This window comes from Leptopilina boulardi, unplaced genomic scaffold (genome assembly GCF_019393585.1).
Source record: "Leptopilina boulardi isolate dan_hultmark-lab unplaced genomic scaffold, ZJU_Lbou_2.1 LbouV2_386, whole genome shotgun sequence".
Lineage (NCBI taxonomy): Eukaryota > Metazoa > Arthropoda > Insecta > Hymenoptera > Figitidae > Leptopilina > Leptopilina boulardi.
The window spans coordinates 1879387-1902134 of NW_026137958.1; the positions used below are offsets into that span (position 1 = coordinate 1879387).

A 22748-nucleotide genomic window follows, 5' to 3' on the forward strand; every position below is an offset into this window, starting at 1 on the left:
CACACACTATTTCAGTTGAAATAAAAAAAAAACATTTTCAATGAAATGTTTCTTTTTATTTATTATTACAATATTAAAAAAAAAATATTAAAAAATATTTTTAAAAAATTAAATTAATTAATTAATTAATTAAATATTAGAAATATATTTTATTTCCTTAATATTTTTTAAATCATTATTTCAAACGCGTCAAAGAATATTTTGAGATACAAACGCGTTAATTAAAATTTATTATTTTCATAATAAGTTTAGAGAATAATTGAAAAATTATATTACAAAACTAAATACCAATGAAAAAATTTATTGTGAAAATTAAATTAAAAAATTTTTTCATAAACATTCTGATGGAAAGGAAAAAATACTATAAGTAGAGGAAATCATTTTTAATCAAACAAACAAGAAAGGAATATTTCAGTCTTTTGGTAAAAAAAAATAAGTAGTAAAAGTCAAGTACGGTCAGACAAACTAGAAAGGAATCTTTCACTCTTTTCATTGTGAAAACAAAAATAAGTAGTAAAAGTCAAATTTAGTCAGACAAGCTAGAAAGAAATCTTTTAAGCTTTTTTTGGAAAAACAAAAAATAAGTAGTAATATTGAAGTATGGTCAGACAAACTAGGAAAGAGTTTTTTAATATTTTTTCGTAAAGACAGAAATAAGTAGTTAAAGTCAAATATAGTCAGACAAGGTAGAAAAGTATTTAAGCTTTTTTTAGAGAAACAAAATAAGTAGAAAAAATCAAGTATAGTCAGACAACACCAATAAGTAATAGAATAAATAAAAACAAATTTAAATTAGAAATTAGTAGTAAAATCCTAATTAGTCAGACAAAAATTCCACAAAAACAAAAATAAGTATTAAAAGTCAAGTAGAGTCAGACATATTTTTTTATATTATATTTTATATATATATATATATTATACTTGTATCAAGGATTTAATTATTAAATTTAGAATAATTTTCCCTCATTGTTAGTTTAATAAAAAATATTTCATGTCTTTCAAAAAGTCAATGACAAAAATGTAAAATCCTTTCAAAACAGAAAAGAGTAAAATGAAAAATCGGAAAATGAAAAGAAAACTGAACATTTCTCTCAGGTGCTTGACAACAAACCTCGGAAAGAAAGAAAGAGAGAGAGAGAGAGAGAGTACATCTGCGAAACGATGCATCATTGTACATTATTGCACATACTTGAATTGTGTATGTCATTCACATTTTTCATCATTTACGAATTTCCTCCACATCATAAAATTATTATTATTATTTTTATCAAATATTTTCCCATTTCTTATTACATATATATATATATAATATTGAATATTTTTCAAGCAGAATTGAAAAAAAAATAATGACAGAAAAATGTCAAGATAGAAGAAAAATGAGAAAAAAAACTATATAAAGCTTATGAAAAATAGAGAGACATAAAAAGAAAAGAATAAATCGAAATAAAAACAGAGTAAAAAAAAAATAGGAGAATAATTTTATAATCATTAGGAATGTTAAATATTACAAGACTTTTCATAGATTATGGAAAATCCTTTAAGTTTTTAATATTGCCTCAGGCTGTCTTCCATTAAGAATTTTTCACCTTTTTTCAACTTTTTTTTTTATCCAGTAGTTTCCAGAAATTCGAAATTCAGAGGAAACGCTTGCGGAAATCTCTCTCACTCTCTCTCTCTCTCTCTCTTTCTCGAACTTTATCGAATTTTCCAGATTTCTATTTTCCCAGAGACAAAATTTTATTGTAAATTTATATTTGTAAATATTCATACAAATGTATGCATTTATATCAAGAAATGCAAATTTCTTCATATCAATATTTATCATGGTTTATTAATTATTTGAAATTTATAATTTATATACATTTTCATATTTATAATTTACAACTTGAATAAAATTATAATTTTCATATTCCAAGCAAAAAAAGAAAACATATTCTCAAATTAAAAGCAATGTATTTAATAATTGACAAATATTAATTAATTGAAAAATATGAATTTTTCTTTATGGCAATTATTTATTCTTAAATTGAGAATAAATAATAATAAATTGAGATACGTTAAAGAATTTTATATTATTATTATTATTATTATTATTATTATTAAATATTATTATTAAAAAAAATAATAATAAACTAAAATTCTTTAAAAAGTATTTTTCCGATTTGAGTTACAATAATTTTTTAAATTTTCATTTGGCAAAAAAATTAATTAACTAATATTCTAATTTTTAACTTTGGAACTAAATGATTTTTAAATTTAAATTATTATTGATTTTTCTTTATAATAAAGTTCATGGAGGTACCATTCGCAAATTCACCGCCAGTTCAACGTGATTGTTTCTGCTCTAATCGATCACTGCCAATGAACATAAAATCAACTTCGCACATTGTCGAAGTTCATTTTACAGTCCTTTCAATGGATGCACTTGACGACTATAATAATCTTTACTTCGAGGGCCTATGGGATTTTGAAAAAAGTGCAACTTGCCAGCAGAAACGCAAAGTGAAAGGCCCCTCGGGAGAAATCAAATATCAACCACCATTAGACGACGACGAGGTAAAAGGGAACATTTGTCACGATTTTCTTTTTTTTCCCCGTCAAAATAAATCTTTTTCACCAATTTTTTTTCCCACATTTTATTTTTTAATATTTATATTTACTTAAAAAAAAATTAAATTTTCCTAACATTGAAAATTTTTGTTATTTTTTTTCCAAAAAATTTTTGTTCTTTAAATTATTAATTATTACACTAAAAAAAATTTTTCTAATTTTTATTTTGTACACAAATGTTCAATTAATAATAAAATAATTAATTAATAATTAATTATGTAATTAATATTAATGAATTTAGTATGTAATTTGTTAATAATTAATTGATATTTAAGTAATTCAGTAATTAGTAAATAATTAATTAAGTAATTAATATTAATGAATAATTTCTTTGCCCTCAGAGAAATTGTGAAAATCATCCATGGATGATTGATCCAGGACCTGAGCAATATCTTTATGTGAAGATTCATGGAATAATTATGACAAATATAACGAAATGCGCTACAAATAATCGAATTGTGGTACATACAGGTGGTAATTTACACGTATCGGTTTGTCCAAAACCATTGATTGATTCAAAATATCATGTGGTAGAAATTTTCAGTGACGGCTGGGCCGTTAGTAATAATGACGTTGTCAATGCACCTGATCAAAATCCAATTAAACATATTGCTGTCGAATTTATTATTAAGGAGCCTGACACCTATACAGTCACTTGGCTCGAATTAACACGAAGGTCAGTTTATATTATTATTATTATTTATTTATTTTATATTTATTATTTTTTCAACCAAAAAAAAGTCAATTTTTTTCCAATTGAATATTTTCATTTCAAACGTGAAATCAAAATTAAAATTTAATTTTGAGACAAATAAAAGTTTCTTGAATCAAATAAAATTTATTTTAAAGTTTAAACAAATATTTATTTTAAACAATTATTTCAAACAATTATTTTAAACAAATATTTATTCTAATCAAATAAAAAAATTATTTTTTTCTTAATTAACAATTTTTTATTTGTTTAAAAAAAATATTATTTACAAATAAAATTTTATTTAGCGCAAATAAAATTTTCATTTAAACAAAGTAGAATTTATTTGAAACAAATAAAATTTTCATTTCAATCGAATAAAATTTCTTTGAAATAAATAAATGTTTTTCTGTCTCTGAGAGAAATATATCTTTTTCTCTAGGTGTATTTTGTGTAATATTAGTATTGTAATTTATAAGTAGTAAAATACAATTATAGTCAGATAATTTTTTATCGGTTACTGTCATTTTGTTCTCAGTAGTAAATGCCAATGTTTGGTCAGACAGTTATTAAATAAGCCATTTTAATTTCCTGTACTTAACAAATCAGTAGTAAAAGTAAATTTTGGTCAGTCGGAATATTATAAATAGAAATGTTATAAGTAGAAAAATACTTTTTCAGTCGGACAGAAATTTTTCAATTGTTGTCCATTGCAGGGTTTTGTGCACTATTAAGGTAACGTTTACTACTTTGGTAACGGTTAATATGGTAACGGTTGCTATGGAAATGGTTGCTATGGTACCAGTTACTATCGTACCAGTTACTATGGTACCAGTTTCTATGGTACCAGTTACTATAGTACCAGTTACTTTGGTACCATTTAGTTACTATGGTACCAGTTACTATGGTACTAGTTACTTTGGTACCAGTTACTTTGGTATCAGTTACTTTGGTACCATTTAGTTATTTTTGTACCATTTAGTTACTATGGTACCAGTTACTATGGTACCAGTTGCTATAGTACCAGTTACTATAGTACCAGTTACTACAGTACCAGTTACTACAGTACCAGTTACTATGGTACCAGTTACTATGGTGCCAGTTGCTATAGTACCAGTTACTATAGTACCAGTTACTATGGTACCAGTTTCTATGGTACCAGTTACTATAGTACCAGTTACTTTGGTACCATTTAGTTACTAAGGTACCAGTTACTATGGTACCAGTTACTATGGTACCAGTTACTATGGTACCAGTTACTTTGGTACCAGTTACTTTGGTATCAGTTACTTTGGTACCATTTAGTTATTTTTGTACCATTTAGTTACTATGGTACCAGTTACTATGGTGCCAGTTGCTATAGTACCAGTTACTATAGTACCAGTTACTATGGTACCAGTTACTATAGTACCAGTTACTATGGTACCAGTTTCTATGGTACCAGTTACTATAGTACCAGTTACTTTGGTACCATTTATTTACTATGGTACCAGTTACTATGGTACTAGTTACTTTGGTACTAGTTACTTTGGTATCAGTTACTTTGGTATCAGTTACTTTGGTACCATTTAGTTATTTTTGTACCATTTAGTTATTTTTGAACCATTTAGTTATTTTTGTACCATTTAGTTACTATGGTACCAGTTACTATGGTACTAGTTACTTTGGTATCAGTTACTTTGGTATCAGTTACTTTGGTACCATTTAGTTATTTTTGTACCATTTGATTACTATGGTACCAGTTACTATGGTACCAGTTACTATGGTACCGGTTTCTATGGTACCAGTTTCTATGGTACCAGTTACTTTGGTACCATTTAGTTACTATGGTACCAGTTACTATGGTACTAGTTACTTTGGTACTAGTTACTTTGGTACCAGTTACTTTGGTACCGGTTTCTATGGTACCAGTTTCTATGGTACCAGTTACTTTGGTACCATTTAGTTACTATGGTACCAGTTGCTATGGAAACGGTAACGCTATGGTATCGGTTATTATATGGTACCGGTTGCGCTATGGTACCGATTGTCATGGAAATGGTTACTATGGAAACGGTACTATGGAAACGGTTGCTATGAAAAAAACTAATTTTTTTTCCTACCAATTTCTTTCGAAACTTTTATTTTTTTTTAAAAAAAAGTGATAAATTTTTGAATTTAAAAATGGAATATTATTGTTTCTCTTCTCATCTAGACCATCAAGATCGTCTCCAATAACTGGACTTCATTTGAGACGTGATTGCGAGCAACGTTGTCCAGAATTGGACGCATGCATTAATGCTTCACTATGGTGCGATGGAATATCACACTGCCCATCGGGCTACGATGAAGCCCTAACACATTGTTCGATTATTTTTCGATTACCACCATTGCATCTTGGATTGGGAGCACTTGCTGTGGTGTCAATTGTTGGTGTTTTGTGTTTTGTATTTTGGCGTATTTGCCGACAACAAACGAGTCGTTCAATTTCACAACATCGACTCAAAAGTATTTCATCTGAAACGGCAATTATCGATGGGAAAGAAGTGATTTGCTGACAAAACGACAGTTCTGTGCGATACGTTGAAATCGATCGTGTTACCACTGTGTGACGATCACCATGTCTTCAAATTTCAGGTCAAGATATCACATCATTAGTCAATAATAATAAGAATAATAATAATAGGCTTTTACATGCATTTCTTTAAAAAAAAAAAAAAAAATTTTTTTTTTTGCCTAAAAGAATAAATGACTGATGTTTAATATAAAATGACCTGAAATTAACGTAACGCACAGAACTGGATTTTTAATAAATTTTTTCCGCAGCAATGCTGCCTGGTTTATATAACGTTTGAAGAAAAATTATAATTTTATAAATAATACTCTTTTTTGCAATAGAAGAAAGTATTTATAAAATTGTAAAAATTTTCATAAATAGCGTTATAAATTTCGTTTTACTAATAATGTTAAATAGAAATTAATATAAGCTCTTGAACCTCAGTTCCATTTTTTTATTATCGAATGCGCGCTTTTGTCTTTAAAAAAATAGACTATATAATTAAAAATAATCTATGTTACTTCGTCCGGTCATATCGTTGCTTAAATTAACTTGACGATAAGGGAATTATATCCACGTAGGTTTAAAAAAAAAACAAATGAATCTTTGCAGTTCTTCCTTTGACAATCATAAAATAATTTCTTCCAATTTAATTTTCAAATAAAAATAATTATTTGCAAAACTATTTTTTTTTTTTTTTTTTTATCTTCCATTGCCAATATTGTTTTTGTATACAATTTTATTTCCACTGATGGAGAAATTTTATTTCATTGCTGTATTTTTATATATATAAATTCAACAATGATATAAAATTTTGTCGTAATATTTTTATGTCTGTCAATTTATTCCAAACGCACTTTCTTGAAGACAATAAATCCCCCCAATCGAAACATTGCGCTTTCGTCCCGCTTTTCGACAATAAAAAAGGATAACTTCCCCTTATCGCAAAGTTCAAAATAATTCGCTTTCACCAAGCTGGATAAACTGATTGTGTTTCATACCTGACTTCGTATTTGTGAATTTCTTATTATATCAAAAGTTTAGAATTTTGAAAACAAACAAAAATTTACAAAAAAACTAAATAAAAAAAAATATAAAATTTTTTCAAGACGAACCATTAAAAAAAAAATTCATTTTTGGAAAAAAAATCTTTACAAAATTTCTCTAGCATGGATTATTCTATGTAGTAAAATAATAATAATAATAATAAATATGCACACAAAATATAAAACAAAAATTTTCTCAAAAATTAGAAAAAAAAAAAAATGTTGTCATGAAAAGTCAAATTGGAATTGAAATTGAAATAATTAAGAAAAATAATTAATTAAAAAATTATCAAATACGAAGTTATGTAATTGAGGAAATGCGAAAATAATAACTGACAAATTGTTAGCTTGTAATTTAATGTAATATATATATACGAAGCGTCAATCGATCAACGATTGAGAAAATTCGTTTCACATTGTGTGAATCGCATACAGAATCCTTTATAATAATAATATATAAAAATCTGATGACACTAGCGAGAAAGGATTGTGACTTGTTACCACAATATTTATTGCAAAAATTTATGCCTCGATTATTCCTTATAATTCATATGAAATAATTGAATTAAAATTATAATCATAAATATAATTAATCATTTCATATAGTATAATATATATATAGTTCATAATTTTTCATCAATTTCATTATTAAATTATTATTAAATATTATTAAATTATTATTAAATTATTATTAAATTATTATTAAATTATTATTAAATTATTATTAAATTATTATGAAATATTATTATTAAACGTATTAAAATATAAAAAAATCTATAAATTTAAATAATTAATAAAATAAATTAATTTTTATAAATTTAAATTAGTGGACAATTTCTTTTCTCATATAATTACTTTAAAAAAAAATATTAATAATTATAAAGATAAAAGCAATTATCACACGTGAATTGAAAGGAATATTTTTGCATTAAAAAAAAAGAAATTAAGTTCAAAAAATATCTTTGCTGAAAAATAACGCAGTTTTTCAATAATTATTTTCAATTCTATAATAATTGAACTATCAAGTCGTGGTTCATCAGGAAAACAAAAAATTACTAATCCTACTGACCAAATTAAGAAAAATAAAAAACAAAAAGCAAAAAAAAAAAAAAAAAAAAACGTTTTAGATGTAATACGAGTTTATCGATATAGAAAATTATCAGACTCAGAAAATACGCGGAAAAAGTACGTATTAGATAGTCTGAAAAAAAAATTATGTGATATACATAAAATATACATATATACGAGTTGTTTTCCTCGGAGCTGTGCTCCGATTTGTTATGCCGGGATAGGCATCAGTGTCGTGAAAATCTCTATAATAATTTATTATCAAATCAAATATTACTAATTTTTTTAGTTTTCTTTTTTATTAAATTTATTGGAATTTTAATTTAATTTTAATTTTTATTTAATAATTAGGAAACTTTTTTCCGCGCTTTCGAAATTATAAAAAATGAATTTTTTGTGCAATTTCGATAAATATAATTTTTAAACTAATAAAACTAGTATATATTTCCTTTTTTTTATAAATATAAAATGATTTTCTTTATAATTTGAAATTTATGAACGTAACTAATGCCTTTATCCCGGCTTGCACATCATGTTCATACTTGTACATATTAAATATTCTATTTATAATAACATATTATATTAAGTGCATCCCTTCGCGGGCATAAAATCACAAACGCGATAATACGATACCTCACGGATCAAAGTTTACAATTTGCAATTTCGAATCTATACTATACAATCCATCATATATTCAATTCAATTATTTGTCTGCATGTATCACTTTTCTGCAAAGCATTTTTTTTTATTTTTATATTTTTCTCAAATTTTCATGATCAATTTATTTTCTTTTTTACTTCCTTTTTTATTTATTTTTTTATTTTACTTCCTTTTTTAAAAATATTTTTCTTAAATATATTTTTAAAAGAAAAATATTATTTAAATATTTAATTATTTTTTTTATATATAAATTTTTATTAAGTATTACGTAAGCATCCAGCAGGAAAAGTTTGTTATTCTATACGCTTTCTATTATATAGGGATAAAAAATAAAATGAAAGGGGATAAATAAAATCTCTTCTTTGAATTAGCAAAAAAATAAAATTAAAATGATTTCTAAATAATATTTTAATAATACGGATTTAAAACTTTTTTCCTGAACTAACTAATAGTAAATAACACATTCATTTTATTATTTACAAAATTGTAAATAATAAAATGAATGTGTTATTTACTAGTTAGTTCAGGAAAAAAGTTTTAAATCCGTATTATTAAAATAATAATTAATTAAATAATTAATTAATTAATTATTTTAATTTTAAAATAATTAACTTAATTAAATTATAAATAATCTTATTTATTTTATTAATTTTTAGAAATATATTTAATTAATATTATTAATTTATTTCATTTATATATTTCTATTTAAAGTGTATAATTTGAAATGTTTAAAATGTAAAACAATCAAAAATTAATTTTTCTTTTAATTTAATTCACAAAATGAATTCAATAATCGAAAAATTAATTTCTTTTTATACAAATAATATATATATGTGAATCATATATATAATATAAAAAAAAAAATCGAGAACAAAAAAAACTCATATATAGGAATTAAAATAACGCAAAGACTGACAGTCTAATATATGAAACACAATTTTTCAATTATAATTAAAACAGATCACGATATAAATACAACGAATTTGTTTTTTTTTTTAAATTTAAATTTATTCAATTTTTGCAACAAAAAAAAAAAATGTAAAATTTTAGTCGATTTTCACACTTTGTTTTCAAGAAGCGAATATAATGAGGAACTTTTTTTTTAAGAATTCTAAAGAGGGTTTGTTATATACATATAGTGTCTCAAGAAAACCCGCACCTTCATTTTGCGCATAATGACTGACGTAAATGCTGAATTATTGTAGAAATTGTACGGTGTACTGCTTTCAGAATTAATGAGATCGTTTTTATTTAAACCGCATTGAGAATTGCTAAAATCAATATTTAACTGGGTAATTAATGTCGTTTGATTATAAAGTTCTTTTTTTTAAATATAATTATTTAAATTACAAACTCTCATAATTAAGATAATAATTTTTATAAATAATTATTTTTTTCAAACAATAGTAATTAATAAAATAATTATTTTCTATTAATAATTAATTAATAAATATTTTATTTTTAATTTTATTCGTTATTTAATTAATTGTTTACAGAAATACAAAATATTTTTCATGAGGGGAGGCATAAAAAAAGGTGTTTTTCATCAAACTTTCGTAAATTAAACTCAATCATAGTTTAAAATCCTATCCTCTTTGCACAATGAATATTTCATTACTCAAAAAAAAAAAATTCAAGTCTAATGGCAAACGACCGTCCAAAGTGATTTTTATTAATATTTTAAATTCCCATTTTTTTCCAATCCTTTGTCCATTTTAAATCAAAAAAATACAATCGTTTTTTAAAAAAATATTTTACAAAAACGTCCATTTGTAATTTTTTTTTATATTCTATTTAAAAAAAAAACTATTTATATATACTTAATTGAAAATATTTTTTTAAAAGTTTTCTTTTTGATAATATTTCCATATAAAAAAAAAAATTTCCTTTAATAATATAGAAATGTTTTTAAAATTAGATTATTAATGACTAATTTCATTTTTAATTAGTACGTAATAATAATAAAAATATCTTATAATAATTATATATATATACACAATGGAACAATAAATATGTATACAATGATTTTTACACTTTTCTAATTTTCTAATTTTAATTTTTTAATTTTTTTTAAATATTTAATTAATGGAATTCAATAGCTAGAGAATTGTTTAGGAATTGTTTAAGAAAAATCTAGATATTTACGAAAAATATAAAATTAAAAAAAAACGATCTATTTCATCGATATGTCCATTATATAATCTACGATTAATTAATATTGGACTGCACAATATATTTTTTTTTTTAATCAAGACAGTCAATTAAATCTATAATTAATTATTAATTTCTAAAGGGAAAAAAATTTTATTAAAAAAAAAAAAATGATTTTCTCGAGATAGCAAAAAGAACGGGTATGATTTTTTTTATTCTGATACATCGCCTTCAACATGTCCCAGTTAAAGTACAATTTTCGCGATATTTCACTTGCAAAATAAAAAGCAGAAGTAAAAATACTGTCAGTCTTTTCCCTTTATTTTATGTTATTTTTTTTTTACAATAAAAGCATAAAATGAATGCATTTCGAAACTAATTAAATGTTGCGCGTCAAATGTCAAATGCCTGGTAAATAGAATTAAGTTTTAAATTTTACATAATAGTTCACCGAATTAAATTCACTGTCAATCAATAGAAAAAAAAAACGGTCATTGAATTTATATCACTTGATCGAATCACATGACACATCCACTTTTAGAATATCCAAATCAAGAACAATTCATTTCACAAAAAGAGATTCGTTACATCAAACTACAATTATACATACATTACAGAAAAAAAAATTAATTTATTAAAAATATCCTGCTTTTTTTTTCTATTTCATATCTTGTAAATTCAAATTAGAAATTAATTTAATAAATCATAAAAAAACAACATTAAATTAGATAAATATTCTCATATTGTATAATAATACGAAAATAACGAAACTTCTAATTTACAAGTTAATTTGAATTAAATTCTAATTTTTACACCAATAATACAGAAAAAAAGAAACATGAAATTTAAATTAATTTTTTCCAATTTTCGAATACACTGAACTTACAATATATTTTATGATTAATTTTAAAAAAAAAAAAACTTATACGAAGTAACTCATCTTTTTAAGATATGCGCAAAGATACAAAACAAAAGAAAAAAAAAGAAGATTGTTATAATTTGCAAATGCAAATTATTGATTATGAACTATAGTCATTGTTTTAATGAAACTAAAAGATAAAAAAAAAATGTAATAAAAATTGATTTACGATAACGTGATCCCCGTGATGAACATGTAAATATAGCCAACTATGTATATGACTTTGAAAAAATTGTAGAATGTTGAAACTATTATATAATAATTAATATATAACTATGGGATTATTGTATTTAAAATCATATCTACGAATGCGTTGAAACTTCGAAAATTCAATTATGTTATAATTTCAAAGGGGTGCGATTTGAAAATTACAAAAATTTTCAACACAACAGTTGAAAAAAGAAAAATAAGAAATTTTGAAAATTTAATGAAAAAAAAGAACTAAATTAAATTTGCCAACTATAATGTATATATATAATTAAATTATTTCAATTTTTCAATTATATTATTAATTATATTACATTAATTATTATAATTATACAACAACTCAATTATGAATTATAATTATAACTGCTCTCTAAATTTGAATTAGTGAAAAGTGAGCTACTAATTTAAATTAGTAAGAATTTTAACTAATCTTTAGTCACTTTTTACTAAAATTTTAGTAAAAAAAATTTAAAACTACTAATTCAAATAGTAATATTTTACTAAAAATTAGTAAAAATTCTTATCAATGTGAATTAGTAGCTCACTTTTCACTAATTCAAATTTAGAGAATATATTTGTTATTTATATTAATGGAATATAAATATTATTGAACTCTCTTTTCTGAATTAGTAAAAATGTTTACTAATTTGAATAAGTGACTCACTTTTTGCTTTATAAATAGTTAAATTTTACTAATTGTTAGTAAAAGTTACTAATAATAGTAACTATTTAGAAATAGTAAAATTTTACTAATTGTTAGTAAAAGTTACTAATAATTAGTAAAATTTTACTAATTTAGAAGCAAAAAGTGAGTCACTTATTCAAATTAGTAAACATTTTTACTAATTCAGAAAAGAGAGTTCAATAATATTTATATTCCATTAATATAAATAACAAATATATTCTCTAAATTTGAATTAGTGAAAAGTGAGCTACTAATTCACATTGATAAGAATTTTTACTAATTTTTAGTAAAATATTACTATTTGAATTAGTAGTTTTAAATTTTTTTTACTAAAATTTTAGTAAAAAGTGACTAAAGATTAGTTAAAATTCTTACTAATTTAAATTAGTAGCTAACTTTTCACTAATTCAAATTTATAGAGTAATTTATTAATTTAATTATAGCTAATAATCATATTTATCAAATCTGATAAATTTATTTATTAAGTCAAGAATTTGTCAAAAATCGATGTTTCAAAATTAATTTTAATTAATTTAAATAATTTTCAAATACCTAATTTTAATTTTTTCTTTTTGTCCCTCGAACATTTTTTTATTGTATTAATAACAGAGCAGCGATAAAAATGAATATCAATATTGCAAAAGAAAAATAAATTGAGTGACTGCGCTTCGATTTGTAGTTTTGTACTTAAATAGGAAAAATTTAGTTTAAAAGAAAGTTTAGAACTCACTGACTGAATTACATTATAGTTATATAAATAATAGAAAAACAATCGTTACAAAAAATTATAAATATATTATAGATAAATCATCTTTTATCTTGTGAGTTCCAAACTCTTCCAAAGACTGCCGACTAATACGCTTTATAATTAATTCACGCAATTTTAGTTTTCAAAATAAAAAAAAACGTCGGAAAATTAATAAAAATAAAATAATAATTATTTAACGAGAATAAGTGTTCAAAAATTATTATCAAGAGGAAAAAAAAAAAATTTTTTTTTATCAGTTAAATGAAGTATGTTACATAAGTGTTATATTATTAATTAGCGTTTTTTTTTCTGATAACATTTTTTTTCGATTACATTTCTTTCTATAAAACGTAATATATTAATATTTATTTTTCTTTGAAAAAGAAAAAAAAAAAAAAAATGAAGAAACAATATTCATAAATAGCCCGAGTGTCTAGTATTTTGTAGACGAATCTCATTATTATTGTTAATGATATTCGTATTTGTTCCGATTAAGAGGAATATGTAAATAAGGATGTTTTTATTCCCATAATATACAATATCCACGGATAATTAATGTCACAATGAATTAATCAGCCGTGCAATGTACAATACAAATTTTTCTTGTTATCATTTCACATTTCGTTCCTCAACTTCCCCCTCGGAAAAAAAATGAGAAAAAAAGAAACTCCGCTTTTTTTGAGCTCGAGAATGACAAATACAAAAAAAAAAAAAAAGTTAAAATTAATTGCAACCACCAGGGCGAGAAGCGGATGATGTATTGTTTTAACGAAACCAACTGGATTGTGTTGTTAGAAGCGAGGTCAGGCGAAAACTGACAATAACACAGGCAGCACAAACGCATACTTAACAAATTATGATCACAAGAAGCAAAAAAAAAAAAAATAATTTATACGAAAAAAAAAAATCGCGCACATTTTTTTTTTCACCTACAAAAATTCGATTTTTCCGACAAAAAATTATTAAATTTCTATTTGAGAAAATAATTAATATTAAAATTATTTTCTCCCACTGTTTTAGAAACAAAATTCCAAAAAAAAATTTTATTACCTCCAGCACTTTTTTTATACCCCACAAGAAAAAAAAACCCTTTGTGGTAAATTTTCCTTTACCTGAAAAAATACTCTTTCAATTTAAGTAATTTTACATAAAAAAAAAATATGTAATTTTACAATTTTAGGGGGAAATTTTTTTGAAAAACTGAAATGTAGTTTAATATTAGTAATAAGGGGAAAAAAATATTGAAGCTTTAAAAAAAAATAACTGTTTATATATATATTAATTATTATAATGATGTAATTTCACTTTTTTTCCCCCCAAAAAAAAAATTGTAATAAATAATTAAAATTTACTTTCATGTATAAAAAACAAAAAATGCCGTGTATTAATTTTTTTTTTCTTTCAACAATGTAAATATTATAAATAAATATATAATTATGGGGAGAAATTTAATCGATATTGTTCCATTTTTTGAAAAATGCAGGATATTTTTCTAAATATGCTATTGACACACACATTAAACAAAAATCAATGTAACAGGGTCGATACTTTTTGGAAATTCATCCCGATTTGTATAGGATTTATCGAATATTTAATAGAATATTATTGTAATTTGGAAATTTCGTAGTATATAATAATAAACATGTTCCAAAATGTGAATTTGTGTGCGTAAATGATTTGAAGAGAAATAAAAAAAAAAAAGTACTTGATTGAAAATTCTGTGTTCTACATAAATATCATTGTTTCTTTCAACTGCGAAAAAAAGAAAAAAAAGAAAAAAAAGAAAAATAAAAGAAAAATAAAAAGAAAAAAGAAAACGAAAAAAAGAAAAATGATAAAATGTAATGAAAAAAAATGAATAAAAATAACTTCTCATCGGGAGTGCAAAAAAATGTACTCCAAAAATGTTAACTTACAGATCACCAGACATGCTCACACGACACGCATAGTTACTAATAAGATTATACTATTAACGTATTAAAATATTATCGATTCTTCGAATATCAAGTATGCGACATTTTTAATAAATTATTTTGAAGATTGCATCTCTTGTTTTTCTTTCACTTTCTTTCCTTATGCGAAATATTTTTCCTTTTATTTCATTTTTTTGTAGAACAAGTTTAATTAATTGATTTTAAAAAAAAACGAAGTAAAAAATTATTATTTATTTATAGAATATTGTTTTCTTTTAAACAAAAAAAAAAACCTATAAAAAAACTTCGTAAAAAAAGTTTTTTGAAATCAAAGAAGACTAAAATATAATTAACCAAGTTGTAAATTCAGATGTTCATTACATAATAATACATATACACAATAATAATACATAATAATGTAAACATTTGAGTACCTATAAATTTGAGTTAAATTTAAAGAATTAATGAAAGTTAAAAAATCAAAAATTCACATTTTAGCTGAAATTTCTAAAAATTAATGAAAAATAATAAATAATTTATAATTATTTACAATTATATCGATTTGTTTTAATGCAAGGAAATTATTTTATATTTAAACTTGAATTTAAATAAATACAAAATTTTTCAGCTAAAATAGGAATTTTTTTTAACTTTCATTAATTTATTAAATTTACCTCAAATGTATACTTTATATATACCAATCGATTCGTTTTCATGTAAGGAATACAATTATTTCATCTATAAACTTCAATTTAAAAAATCACAAAATTTTATAGCCAAAATGTGAATTTTTGATTTTTTAACTTTCATTAATTCTTTAAATTTAAATTGAAACTATACTTTATATATACCAATCGATTTGTCTTGATGTAAGGAATACGATTTTATTATATAAAACCTTAAATTTTTCTATTTAAAAATTTTTTCGATTAAAAAAAAAATTTTGGAAAAAAGACGGTAAAAATTTTTTTTTGGGGTATTTTTCAAAATCCTTTGGTCATATTTGAGATATTAATATGATAAATGAGCCTACCAAATTTTATCTAAATCCATTAAAACACAGAAAATTAAAAGACATTAAAATAAGCTGCAACGCTTATTATTTTAATCCAATTTTGCTTATTTTAATACCAAAATGGATTAAAATAAGCAAAATTGGATTAAAATAATAAGCGTTGCAGCTTATTTTAATGCCTTTTAATTTTCTGTGAAGCTGTTAAAGTTATCGTCTAAACAAAAAAGGGATCCACACATACATACATCCGGACAATTGATCGGGATCTCATATAACATGTTTCTATATAGAAAAAAATTTGTTTCCGCCACTTTGAAAATTTTTATAAACAAAAGAACTACAAATTAATTATTGTTAATTAATTAAAATGAGAACCGTTTGTAAATATAATAAAAAAAACTAACAATTTATTGAAAACTATCTATACTTATCAGTACAATTACAATTACAATTAATAATTACATATAATTACCAAGTAAAAAAAAAAAAGAAACTTTACAAAACTATTCAAACACTCGATACCTTTTTTTTCAACAAAAAATATGCAACAAGAAATAAAAATGCCGCATGACTCGCTAATACAACAACATCAGTCATAAATTTTGGCTCATTAATACCAAATTCACGTAAAAATATAATAGGATCACGAAAATGACAATAAATAACATCACTCGGACAATCAAGTTTTTTTCGATTATAACTATAAATTCCATTGAGTGCACCCTCACTTACATAACGTGTAAATATAAAACGACTTATTTTCTCAATTATCGGCGCCATATCTTTATAATAAATGAAAAAACCACAAAATGATAATTGCCAAGAACCAACAACAATACAACCAAATATTCCCATTACCGGTTTAAATAATGTACCCAATATTAATCCTAAACTTTCACCAATAAACGCAAACAATATTAATACCGTGTGAAACATAAAAAAACGAAATAATTCCATTGGCTGATTACTCAATACATAAACAGTACTCGAAAATATAATAACAAAACCAGCTTGAAATACAAGATTCGTTATAACAAATACAACATAATATGTTCGTATTTTATACCAATCATTCAAATGCTCTTTTCTCAATATAAACAATTCAAATGGAAATCTCAATACAGCTGGCAATAAACTACAATAAAATGACACAATACCAACTAATGTAATCATACCAAGATTCGCGGGAAATCTATCAGCGTTAAAACCAACATTAAAACATGTCAAACCAATTAATAAACCAAGCGTTAAATACATAATAAAACGTGTAAATGTTGTTTGCCAATCTTTATAAAATCTTAATAAACAACGATATAATAATACACGTGCTTTTATTAATTCCGATGGTGAATTCATTGTGCGAACAATTTTTTCCCTACTATTATTTTTCATCTCATTATTAATATTGTTTATATAATTTTTCTTTCTCCACGTTAACATTTTCATTTCTGTATTTTGTCCCATTGATAATTTACAATTAAAATCACCATATTCATTGCACATCACTTCCATTACATAATCAGCTGGATTATGATATTTAGGACATCTTAAACCAAAATCACTTAAATAATTGACAATCATCATTGGATCACCTTGATAAATGCATCGGCCCTCGGCAATAAAATAAACATGATCAAACATTTCATAAATTGTTGAACTTGGCTGATGTATTGTACAAACAATTGTTCGTGAATTTTTTGCAAGATTTTTCAATACTTTTGAACATTGCATTGTTGCCGATGAATCCAATCCAGTTGTTGGCTCATCAAGAAACATTACCAATGGATCATTTAACATTTCAAGTGCAATACTAAAACGTTTTCTTTCACCTCCACTTAAACTACCACAAAGTGTATCTTTTGTTTTTATTAAATCCAAAGAACTAAGAATATCGTCAATTATTTTTTTCTTCACATTTCTACTAATGTTCCATTCTAATTTCAATTCGGCGGCCATTGTTATTGTTTCATTAACAGTAAAAAATGAATAGAGTGCATCGTCCTGTTGTATGTAGCGTGAATATTTTTTAAAATTTTTATAACTCATTTCACCATTTTCATTTTGATAGATTAAATTTCCTTGAAAATTTTTTTGAAATCCCGTTAAAATATTGAGTAGTGTTGATTTTCCAGCGCCCGATGGACCCATTATTGCTGTTAATTCGCCACATTTAAAATTTCCACTCACCTCTTGAAGGACACATTTTTCTTTTGATAGAAAATTTTCTTTAAATGAACAACTAATATTTTGAAAATTAATTTCAATTGATGTTGTTGTTGTTGCTTTTGTTGATATTTCATCTTGATGCATTTTTCTTTTGACTTCTTTTGAAATATATTTTATATATCGCGAGAATATATATGAATGATTCAGCGACTACAGATAATAAGTGTCCCCGTCAACTCACAGCATGCATCTATATATGAAAAAAATTCAGGAATATAATTATATTCCTATCAACTACGTCACACTCCAGACTTACGTCAAATTAATTTCAGTCTGCTTTATATATTTTACATATGATCGTGAGATAAAGATTTTCTTCTAATAAAAAGGATTTTATAAGCCTATCAATTTTTTTCTACTTTCAAGTTCTTTTAAACCGATTTTAAAAAATTTGTTTTATTATTTTGTGCAAAAAAAAAAAAAAAAATTTCATTATTCGAATTTGGAAAAAATTGATATTCAAAATTAATTACAAAAATCGTAGTTATAACAATTTATTTTAAACCCAATAATTCAGTATCAGAATAATTAAACCCACTTGGAAAAAATTCCCCGGATAGTGCCCTCTGGAGGTTCTATCAGAATTCCGCCGGAACTTCCAACGTAATTCCGTCGGAATTCCATCGGAGTTCCAAAGAATTTCCGATGGGATTCCAACGGAATTAGGACTCTAAAAATTTTGGAAAAAATTAATCGGAATTCCGTCGGAATACCATCGGAAATTCTTTGGAACTCCGATGGAATTCCGACGGAATTACGTTAAAAGTTCCGGCGGAATTCTGATAGAACCTCTAGGGGGCACTTTCCGGGGAATTTTTCCAAAATTTTTAGAGTCCTAATTCCGTCGGAATCTCATCGGAAATTCTTTGGAACTCCGATGGAATTCCGACGGAATTACGTTGGAAGTTCCGGCGGAATTCTGATAGAACCTCCAGGGGGCACTTTCCGGGGAATTTTTCCAAAATTTTTAGAGTCCTAATTCCGTCGGAATCCCATCGGAAATTCTTTGGAACTCCGACGGAATTACGTTGGAAGTTCCGGCGGAATTCTGATAGAACCTCCAGGGGGCACTTTCCGGGGAATCTTTCCAAGTGGGAAAGGATGGTAAATTTTAGAAACAAGTATTTGTTTTAAATACAGAAATTATTGGTTCAAATACAATTTATTAACTTCAATTATAAATTATTTGTTTCAAATAAATATTTAATAATAAGATCATTTGAATCAAATAATTTTTTTCCCCATGCAGAATGAAAATAATAAAAATTTTTTTTTTATTAATTTATTTGCCACTGAAAAATACGATAAATAAATGGCAAATAAATTAGAGAGAATTTTAATTGACAAAAATAATTTAACTATAAGGAAATATTTAAAGAATAAATCGAACAATAAAAGGAAAGATAACAAACTTATTCTTCATTTTTTTTTTTTGCGACAAAATAAACACGCGGTAATTTTCCACTATTTAAATCGTTCGCCTCGACAAATAAAACCCATAAAAAAGAAAGAATTAACGATTCTGCGAAAACCACAAATTAAAATAAGATACGACTAAATTTAGGCAAATAAAAAACACGATCATCAATATCAAACAAGAAAAGAAAAAGGTGAAGGTGACTTTATGAAACTTCTTCCTTTCCCTCTTGTGCGAAATGCAAATAATTAACATAATCATTCACTATATTCTCAATTATTAAATATATTTTAAAAATTTCAATTAAAAACAAATTTTTTTTTTTAAATTACGAAAAAAAACACTTTTAAAAAAAAATTTGATATAATTTTCAAAGAGAAAAATAATAATTTTCAAAACAAAGAACAAAAAAATTGTTAATAATAAATTGTAAATTTTTTTAACAAACAATAAAGTAAATCAAATCTAATTAATAAATGAATTAGATGAATGCAAAAAAAAACGGAAAAACTATATAAATATGTGAAACATAAACCTGTTTTCTGAAGGATGAAAATCGACAGAATCCTCTTTTAAACTTTTATGCACGGAAGCTAACAACAGACTGACTCTACACGCATGAATTTGTTTTTTATAATGTTAAGGAAGAATTCAAGTATTTTTATAAAAAGATGTGATGTGAACCGGCTGTCATTTGGCTATACATTGACATTTTCGATCTGAATTATAAGTTTGAAATTAATCTTCCAAAAAAAAAAAATGACTTTAACAATATAATTATTCTTCACTTAATGAAAAAATTCATTATAAATTTTTTTTTCAACAATTCTAAAAGTACTTAAATTTTGTTTAAAAATTCTATACAAAGGTTAATAAATAAAAATTAATTTTATTCTTAGAATAGATATTTAATAAAAAATAATTATAAAAAAATATATTTTATTAAATTAATATCGTTTCTATAATAATAAATTTATTTTTATATAAAATTATACTAATTTAAAATTTTATATATATTGGAAATTGTAAAAAACCTTTATAAAAATCATACAATAAAATAAATTATTATTACTATTATTATTATTATCATTATTATTAATATTATTATATAGAAATGTTTTAAAAATTTTAATTTAAACAAATTTTTAATTTAACAAATATAAATTATATATATTTTATCAAAAAAAAATATGAATAATCAATAATATAAAGTAAAAAGAAAACGGTACAAAAAAACAAAAATTAAAAAAAAAAAGTTAATTTAATTACTAAAATTAATTTATACTCGTCATAAAATTTCTTTATATTATATTCTCGTCAATTATAAACAATAAAATGTAACAAATGTGACAATTAATATAAATGATAAGTTGACAGAATTATGATAAGTTTATGTTAATTTTCTCTAAACATTGTATGTAAAACAGATAATAGATTTTGTATCATAGAATTTTTAATTTATTATACACATAAAGAAATATTAGTGCGTGATATCGGCATAATTATAAGTAATACCAACATTCTGATAAACTTGTATTATTCCATTCAACGGTAAAAAGTCAATTTACATATTGTTAATTGCAACCGACCATGAATATTATTTATAAAAAAAATAAAAAAAAAATTTAAATAAAATAACTTTACTTACATTTATATATTATTAAAAAAAAAAAGCAAAACTAAAATTTACATACATGTGAGGAATAATCTAATAGTTAATTGTACCATTTTTTTTTTTTTTTTTTTTTTTTTTTTTTTAATGTAAATTTCGTCATTGTGTTTATATTAAATTATAACTATAAACATTGTAGCTATTATCGTTATTTAAAATAAAGAGACACTTGGAAAAATAATAATTAGTTTATGATTATAAATTAACATAAAATTAATTTTTATCGTTAAAAAAAAAACACACACACACACACACGTTTTTCTTATAATGCATTACACTTTCTTCTGTTTAAATTACTTCACAGTTGTATAATAATTATTAAACAATCAGTTTTTCTTAATTGTTTAAATTTAAAAAAAAAATTAATTATCTCTCTATATTATAAAAAGATTTCGCCTCCGTTTCAGTACCCCTTTGACCTTGACCATTGACCTTGATTTTTGACCTTTGACCTTGACCTTTGTCCTATGACCTTTGACCTCCTTTGCCCTCAAAATTTAGGTCAAATTTAAGAGCAGTTTTGACCCTTAATTTTGAGGTTATGTTCGTTTCTAGACTCTGAATATAGCCGCAAGTCCCCCCTCCCTCCTCTCATTTCCCCTCCACCGCCAAAATGGCCTAAATTTTGAGTTTATGTTCGTTTCAAGACTCTGCATATAGCCGCAAGTCCCCTCCCCTCTCCCGCCTGAAATGACATAAATTTTGAGGTTATGTTCGTTTCAAGGCTCTGAATATAGCCGCAAGTCCCCTCTCCATCCTCTCATTTTCCCTCCTCCGCCAAAAATGACCTAAATTTTGAGGTTATGTAAATTTCAAGACTTTCAATATAGCCGCAAGTGGAGGTGGAGTTCCCGCCAAAAATGACTTGAATTTAAAGGTTATGTTCGTTTCAAGACTTTTTAATAATTTATTGGTTTTTAGGCAATTTCATTGAAATTATTTTTAAAAAAAAATAATTTCTTAAAGTCGATTTTAATTTATTTATTATTAATTTAATTAATTTATTAATTAAAATTTAATAATTTTAATTTTAATAATATTTATTCAGATTTCAATGAATTTGTAATAATAATTCTTTGAAATAGGTGGTTCATTTGGAAAAATAAGATCAATGGAAAATTAAAAAAAAAAAATGATTAAAACAGGGGGGTTGGCGCTAAGTTAATTAAAAAATTGATAAATGA

General features: G+C 23.8%; 3 protein-coding genes across 3 annotated transcripts in view; 1 reads left to right on the forward strand and 2 right to left on the reverse strand.

Annotated features, from left to right (window-relative positions):
• Positions 1 to 5990, forward strand: part of LOC127288453 (uncharacterized) — a 138743-nt gene extending 132753 nt beyond the window's left edge. The window contains exons 15-17 of the mRNA XM_051315916.1: positions 2290 to 2556; positions 2952 to 3286; positions 5496 to 5990. Of these exons, the coding sequence (XP_051171873.1) occupies positions 2290 to 2556; positions 2952 to 3286; positions 5496 to 5838 (945 nt within the window). The 3' untranslated portion in view covers positions 5839 to 5990. The remainder of the gene's footprint in view (positions 1 to 2289; positions 2557 to 2951; positions 3287 to 5495) is intronic.
• Positions 1 to 22748, reverse strand: part of LOC127288415 (uncharacterized) — a 261749-nt gene that overhangs the window by 171850 nt on the left and 67151 nt on the right. The gene's annotated exons all lie outside the window — the stretch shown is intronic.
• On the reverse strand, positions 16635 to 20523 carry LOC127288454 (ATP-binding cassette sub-family G member 1-like). The gene is made up of 2 exons (XM_051315917.1): positions 20428 to 20523; positions 16635 to 18665 (listed from the first exon to the last, which is right to left on the reverse strand). The coding sequence occupies exon 2, from the start codon at positions 18557 to 18559 to the stop codon at positions 16757 to 16759; it is 1803 nt and encodes a 600-aa protein (XP_051171874.1). The 5' UTR covers positions 18560 to 18665; positions 20428 to 20523; the 3' UTR covers positions 16635 to 16756.